The following is a 7,555-nucleotide window of genomic DNA, read 5'->3' on the forward strand; positions in this document are numbered from 1 at the left end:
TCGCAGATCCGTGCTCCTGTCCAGAGGTTTGTCACACTCGGGCTGTCCCCTGGCTGTCACCTGTCACAGATATCTTTTAATTTAAAATCCTTTCCTTAAGATTTTTCCTCCTGAGAAGCTTCAAGAACATAATGTAAACAATGGTTATCTGCTGCTGTGGAATGCAACAGGTGCATCTGGGATTGGTCTCATGTGGTTGTTTCTAATTAATGGCCAATCACAGTCAGCTGGCTCAGACTCTCTGTCCGAGCCACAAGCCTTTGTTATCATTCTTTCCTATTCTATTCTATTCTATTCTATTCTATTCTATTCTATTCTATTCTATTCTATTCTATTCTATCCTATCCTATCCTATCCTTAGCCAGCCTTCTGATGAAACCTTTTCTTCTATTCTTTTAGTATAGTTTTAATGTAATATATATAATGAAATAATAAATCAAGCCTTCTGAAACATGGAGTCAGATCCTCATCTCTTCCCTCAACCTAAGATCCCTGTGAACACTGTCAGAGTCACCCAGGCTGTCCCTGATGGCCACGGGAGAACCCCAGAGAGGTGTCCTGGAGGGGTGTCCTGGGCAAAGCGCATCCCCGAGCCCCCCAAGCCCCCCGAGGGTCTCAGCACCTGAGCAAGGTGGGCACAGGGCGATTTTGGGGCTCGGGCCCCGTGCCCGGGCGGGCAGCGCCACCCAGGGGCTCCTGCGGGGACAGCTTGTGACACACGACAGCGAGTTCTGACCCATCCTGATCCAAACCCGCCTCGTTTTCCCTGCCAGCCCCATCTCAGCTACTTTTCACCCTCCTCTCCCCGCCCCAGGCTGGGGAAGCAGCTCCAAGGGCAGCTCAGGGCATTTTATTCACCACGCTGCGACATAAAAATAACATCTTTAATAGTTTTTGAGCTGGCACAGATGGCATTGCACTGAGCACTGTTTATTACAGGACTATGAACCACACACGGTGCAGCCGAGGGGGGCGGCCCCGACCCCTCGGTGCTTCTAAACCACGGAGCTACGACAGGTTGGGGGTGGAGTTCTCTTCTCATTTACATTCAGATTTTAGAGAGAGTGAAACCAACAGCGAGGTGGAACCACACGGAGCACACAGAGCAAAGCCTGGGGAGGATGGTCCTGCTGGCAGCCGAGCTCTCCTCCTCCTCTCAGCAGACAAAAAAAGCCCAAAAATCAGCTGGGGCATGGGTTGTGAGACTGGCTGAACAACACAGGATGAGGCAGGAGCTTCTGCTCACACCTCAAGTGAAGTAACTTCATTTCCCATTTCCCATTTCCAAAAGCAGGAGAGGATGTTAAGACACAACCTAGAAGCTCTCTCAGTGGCCAAATGATTTTTTTTCAGGAACCCAGAATGCAGTGAGACAATAAAAGTTCCTTTTCTGAATTATTCTGCCCTGAGCCAAGCACTGTTATCCTCACACAGGTGTAAAGGGGATGGCACAGGCACCAAACCATGAGGGAATCACCTTGGAAAGCAGCAGCAAGCTGGCAGAAAACCCCCATTCTGACCAAAAACCAGCAGCAAAGCTACCAGGCAGGATGAAAATAATTCCCAACAACACAGGAGGGGAAAGGAAGGGAAGGGGGGAAAGCATTCCACATTTGGGCAGCCATGGGAAAAGTTAGTGTCAGCCTGAAAAGGATAAAATTGAGCTGAAAAGTCACTCCCACACTTGTGATGTGCAGCCAAAGCCTCACAGCATGAACTCACAGTGGCAGCTGAGCTCCTCAGTCCCCTGTGCCTGTCACTCACCCTTCCCCATGGCCTCTCCTGGGCCCCATCCCAGCTCCTGTGTGACCACCCCACGGGCAAAACTTGTATTTGGGGGAACATTTACAGGTTTCTGGCAAGATCATCATGTATTGAATGAAGTCCTCAGCAAAAACAACCACCAGCACTGCTGCAGTGCCACCCACCGTGCTCAGCAGCAACTCCAGCCTGACAAACACCTTTGGGTGTGTGTTTGTCCAGCCCAGTTACCCCAAAGCCTCTGTCCTTGATGACCCTGAGGAACCAAGACACCACAGCCACTTCCAACCCTCAATCTCCTTGTTGGTTATGCAGATCTCCAGTTTTTAGGGGTACTCTAGAATCACAATGATCATGAGGCATTCTGGCCCCGGCTCTGAGGAATTCCCTCTCACCATCAGGGTGGGTGCCGACACGGAGGGAGGTAAAATGCATAGTGAGGTCTCTGCTCTGCTGAGGCCACTCGTGTTCCCTTTAGTGGCCCTGCACTGTCACAGCCTCTGTTTGGCCTCTACCCCCTGCAGGAGCCTTGCCTCCAGTGGTTTTGTTGGAATAATCCCTCTCTCCAAAAATGGTGCTCCCGATCCTGACGTTGGTGGATCCAACCTCTATCTGCAAGAGACAGAGAGGAGCAGCTCAGGGCAGGGCTGCCAGCACCCCACAGCTCTCACAGGATGGTTCCCCATGGACTCAGCACCCACAGCTACACCCAGGGGCTGATTTGATGCCAGGAATCTCCCCCAGGACCAGGAGAGCTGCACTGGGATCTTCACCCAAGGGGAAACCTTAGAGGCCTGTCTGGGTGGCACCTGGGCTGGAATTTGGGGTGCAGGCATGTTTGTCCCCCCAGGGAAGGGGCAGGAACACACTTACTGCGTGCTGGAAGTCTGTGGACATGCCCATGCTCAGCTCCACCTTGTCCAGGGGCAGGTTCAGCTTCTCACACACCTCCTGCCTGAGGGACAGCAGCACCTGCAGGGCACAGGGGACAGCAGAGGTGACACACCTGGACAGCCACACCGGCTCTGTTCCACTGATCCTGGTTCCTGCCTGTCCCTGATGTCTCCTCCACACAGGACCTGCAGCTCTCACACTTCCCATGGAAGCACCATAACAGAGCCTGGAGGCTGCCCAGATTTACTGACAATACACAGGAGGCTCAAACCTCACCTGGGGCTCCAAAATCCTGGCTGCAACTTCAGAGCATGGCTGGGAGCAACACCCTGCAGAAAGAAGCCTCACACCTGCACTGGCACTGGCACTGAGGGCTCTGCACAAGGTGTTCCTCCCTCCTGACAGCCTCACTTGCCCTGGTTTGACTGGGACAGGCAGCAATCAGCCCACAATGACATTTCCTCTGAGGAAACCTTACCTGGAAGTCAGGATTTGGCCCCTTACTGAGGTCATGGCCGATGCTGCCAATGGTCATCAGCCCCACGAATTCCAGGCTGGGGCACTTGTTGATGACATGCTCCACAGCAGCCGTGGTGTCCCCAGGGGCAAGGCCATGCTTGCCTGCAAAAGCACAGGGGGATCAGTGCCCAGCTCTGCTCTCAGAGCCCAGCCTGTCTCAGTTCCCTGCCAAGGCAGGCATTTGTCACCAAGAGCCACTCACTGTCCTCCCCGCTGGTGTTAACTTGCACCATGACCTTCAGCCTCTGGGGTGATCCCTTTTTCTGCCACGAGCTGTTCACTCTGTCTGCCAGCTTCACAGAATCCACTGTTTCCAACATGAACAGGTTTGGGACAGCTGGGGAGAGAACACAGCCTGAGGGAATTCTGGCATGGGATTGTTTGGGAGTTCATGGGGATTGTTTCAGGGCTGGAAGGGATCCCCAGGGATGGCTGAGTCCAACTGTTCCTGCCCAAACACCCCAAAATCCCATCCTGGGGAATTATCCAAACCCTCCTGGAGCTCTGGCAGCCTCAGGGCTGTGCCCATTTCAGCACCCTCTGGGGGAAGAGCCTTTCTGTGAAATCCTGACCCTCCCTGACACGCCTGAGCACTGGAGGATCACTGCCCACACCAAACCAAGCAGCACTCACCGATCAGCTTGTTGACATTGCCCTTCTGCAGGTGGCCAATGAAATGCCACTTGATGTCTGGGCAGGATGAGAGAATCTGAAAGCAGAGGGAATGCTCAGGTTGGAACAACAATTCCCTCTTCCCCCCACTCAGCACTTCAGTCTTAGTTTGCCCACAACCAAATACCAGACACCCAATTTCTGATCCTGAAGACTCAGCCTGTGGTTGTGCTGAGGTTGAGCCTGGACAGGGATGGGTTTGTGGCTGCAGGGATTGCTGTCCATGGGAACATTGTGCAACACTCATAAAATGATATTTTCCCCAAACTGAGTGCTACATGTTTTTTTTTTTTTTTTTTTTTCTGCAAGGATTGTGCTTCTCCTAAAGAGAGCACAAAAGGCAGAGCTCTGTGCAGACAAATCGTGACTGAGGCAGATGGAGCCAGCAAGGCAGGAGGGGGAGCAGGGCAGAGGCACTGAGCCAAGAATAACCCACCCCAGCATTTATCTGCACAGATAAGGATCCAACCAAATCCCTAACAAAGCCCAGGACTTTGAGCAGCTCCCAGGACACAGCTATACATGGTAAAAAAGCATGAAGGGAACTGTGTGCTTACCCTGGAGTCTGATGCCTTTTCCAGCAGCTCCTGAACCTGGGAGAGTGAAGGAGAATTAAATTCTGTGAAACCCACAGCAGGCAGAGAATTGGTGTCTTTGGGTTGTGTGATCTTGGGGCCAAGCTGAGCCTCACAAACACGAGGCCAGGGAATGATGTGTCACCCACAGAGCCACCCAAACTGAGCTGGCCCAGGCCTTCAGGAAGAATTTCTTCACAGAAATGGTTGTTGAACACTGGAAAGGGCTGTCCAGGGAGGTGCTGGAGTCCCCATCCCTGGAGGTGTCCAAGGAAGGACTCAGGAGGTGGTTGGGTGACAAGGTGGGGATGGGGCACAGCTTGGATTTGATGCCCTTGGAGGGCTTGGAATGATTTTGGGATTCTGTGCCCTCTGCAGGGGCCCTGTCCCAGCCCTGCTGACCCTTTCCAGCTCCCCAACCCTTCCCAGCCCCCCAAACCCTTCCAGCCTCCCAACCTTTTCCAGCTCTGCTGACCCTGTCCCCCCAACCCTTCCCAGCCCCCCAACCCTTCCCAGCCCTGCTGACCCTGTCCCAGCTTCTCAGTCCTTTCAGCCCTGACCCTTCCCAGCCCTGACCCTTCCCAGCTCCCCAAACCCCTTCCAGCCTCCCAACCTTTTCCAGCCCTGCTGACCCCTTCCAGCCCCCCCAACCCTTCCCAGCCCTGCTGACCCTCCCCAGCCCTGCTGACTCTTTCCAGCCCCACAACCCTTTCCCAGCCCTGACCCTTCCCAGCCCCCCAAACCCTCCCCAGCCCCCCCACTCACGTAGTTCTCCCCGAAGCTGCGCTGCCCATGGCTGTAAGCCTCCATCACCATCTCTGCTGGTTTGGTTTTGCTGACGGCCACGAGCCGCGGCTGCACGGCCGGGAGCCCCTGCGGGAGCACGGACAGTGAGCACGGGGAGCCCAGCCCAGCCCAGCCCCGGGGGGAAGCGAGGGGAGCCCGGCCCTGGCGGGGAGTGCCGGCGCGACAGGAGGGAGCGCTGTCGCGATAGCGGGGCTGGCTCCGCTGCTGGGGGTGGGCACGGCCACAACCCGGTGTGCTGGCCCTGGGCACTGCGGGTCTGTGCCCACGGTGAACAGCTGTGCCCACGGTGGGACCCGTTCTGGTGGCACTGCGGGTCTGTCCCCATGGTCACCAGTGACCTGTCCCCATGGTAAGGCCCATCCCAGTGGCACTGTGGGTCTGTGCCCATGGTCACCAGTGACCTGTCCCCATGGTAAGACCCATCCCGGTGGCACTACGGGTCTGTGCCCATGGTGACCAGCAGCCTGTACCCATGGTGGGACCAGTCCCGGTGCCACTGCGGATCTGTGTCCACAGTCACAGGTGACCTGTCCCCATGGTGGGACTCATCCTGGTGGCACTGCGGGTCTGTGCCCATGGTGGCACCAGTCCCACTGGCACTGTGGGTCTGTCCCCATGGTCACCAGTAACCTGTCCCCATGGTGAGACCCATCCTGGTGGCACTGCAGGTCTGTGCCCATGGTGACCAGCGCCTGTACCCATGGTGGGACCCATCCCGGTGGCACTGTGGGCCTGTCCCCACGCTGGAACCCATACCAGTGACACTGTGGGTCTGTGCCCACGGTGGCACCAGTCCCGGTGGCACTGCGGGCCTGTCCCCATGGTCACCAGTGACCTGTCCCGGTGGCACTACAGGCCTGTCCCCACGGTAGGACCCGTCCCGGTGGCACTGTGGGCCTGTCCCCATGCTGGGACCCATCCTGGTGGCACTACAGGCCTGTCCCCACGGTCACCAGTGATCTGTGCCCATGGTGGCACCAGTCCCAGTGGCACCACAGGCCTGTCCCCACGGTAGGACCCGTCCCGGTGGCATTACAGGCCTGTCCCCACGGTAGGACCCGTCCCGGTGGCACTACAGGCCTGTCCCCACGGTCACCGCTGACCTGTGCCCACAGCGCGGGCCCGTCCCTATGGTGATTGAGGTCTGTCGCAGCCGCAGCGGCCCCGCCCCGCGTGTCCCGCCGGGTTGTCCCCCGTGTCCCCGGGGCTCACCTGCGGCCGCCGCGCCGCCGCTTGCTGCACCTGCTCGGTGACGGCGCGGAGCGCCGGACCCAACCCGTCCCCGGCGGCCATGCCCGCTCTCCACATCCCCCCCGCCGCCACTTCCGCCACACACCTGCCCCGCCCCCGCTCTCCACCAATCGGATCGCTTCGACAGCGCCGCCAGCCAATGGGAGCGGCGGGGCGGGGCCAAGCCGCCATGTTGGGAAGGTCGCGGCCGCCATGGCGGCTCAAAGGGACGGCGGCTCTCGCTTGTTCCCTTCCCTTCCCTTCCCTGGGTTCTGGTGACAAATCCAAATCATTCCGTGCCCGCAGGAACAGCAGCGAGCGCTGCCACGGTCCCACCCCCAAAGATGTTGTTATCGCGGCATGAGGAGCCGCCTCCAAGGGGCTCAATTTCAATTTCTGAGGGGAAAAGGCGTCACGGAAGCGCAGCAGGGAACGGGAATTGTCCCGCAGGCCCTGCCTGAGGTGTGGGCAGCGCCTGGAGCGCGGCCAGAGCCCCACAGCAGCCGGAGGGGCCGGGACAAGGCCCGGCTTTATGGAGGAGCTCCCGGGGCAGAGTGGGAAGCGCCGGCTGGAACACATTAACTCAAATATTTGCCTTAATGTGCAGAACTTCACCGGCCCTCTGCAGATCCAGTGTTGACACAGCTGGCTAAAAAACACCCAGAAGGTTCCTGCCCTTTGTCTGGTAAAGCACGACAAGGATTTTCTGTGAACTTCACCAAATCCGAGGTGTTTGCTGCTTCAGTCTGGTGGTTTTGCTCATTCCACAGCAAAGCAGGCGCTGACAGAATTGGGATTCCTTCTTCCACCTTCCTCCTCCTCACTGGAAAAGGAGAACCAGCCCTACCCCCAGCACCCCAGAGCCCCCCAGTCCCCTTGACCTTCCCTCTGCAAAATCCTCCCCTGCAAACATCTCCTACTAAATTCCATCCACAAACCCTGATGGTAACATTGGAAGATTCTAAAATCGAAGGCCATTTTATTGTCATAGCAAATACCAAAATAAAAAGGCTTTGAATTCAGTACATAAGAAGATCAAGGACTGCTCTGGCAGAGCATTTCCGTGCTCCCAGCTATCAGCAGTGCCACAAACCTCT

The 7,555-nt window shown here is 56.9% G+C and overlaps 1 protein-coding gene across 1 annotated transcript; it reads right to left on the bottom strand.

The window, feature by feature from the left end:
- Positions 1–870: 870 nt before the first annotated feature.
- PLPBP (pyridoxal phosphate binding protein) lies at positions 871–6,536 on the bottom strand. Its single transcript, XM_054294411.1, has 8 exons — positions 6,441–6,536; positions 5,187–5,294; positions 4,404–4,439; positions 3,808–3,883; positions 3,377–3,511; positions 3,134–3,276; positions 2,635–2,733; positions 871–2,373 (listed from the first exon to the last, which is right to left on the bottom strand). Exons 1-8 carry the CDS (start codon positions 6,534–6,536, stop codon positions 2,236–2,238), a joined length of 831 nt encoding a protein of 276 aa, XP_054150386.1. The 3' UTR covers positions 871–2,235.
- Positions 6,537–7,555: the final 1,019 nt, after the last annotated feature.

This window comes from Melozone crissalis, unplaced genomic scaffold (genome assembly GCF_028551555.1).
Source record: "Melozone crissalis strain CALT ecotype California unplaced genomic scaffold, PUWL_Pcris_2 ptg000247l_1, whole genome shotgun sequence".
Classification (NCBI taxonomy): Eukaryota; Metazoa; Chordata; class Aves; order Passeriformes; family Passerellidae; genus Melozone; species Melozone crissalis.

What these genes read in the sequence shown, in the direction of transcription:
- PLPBP (XM_054294411.1), bottom strand. Translation starts at nt 6,536, where the DNA reads ATGTGGAGAGCGGGCATGGCCGCCGGGGACGGGTTGGGTCCGGCGCTC. An exon ending in TAACACCAGCGGGGAGGACA is followed by an intron (nt 3,277 to 3,376) that starts GTGAGTGGCTCT and finishes GTGCTTTTGCAG; the next exon opens with GCAAGCATGGCCTTGCCCCT. An exon ending in CCACAGACTTCCAGCACGCA is followed by an intron (nt 2,374 to 2,634) that starts GTAAGTGTGTTC and finishes TGTCTCTTGCAG; the next exon opens with ATAGAGGTTGGATCCACCAA.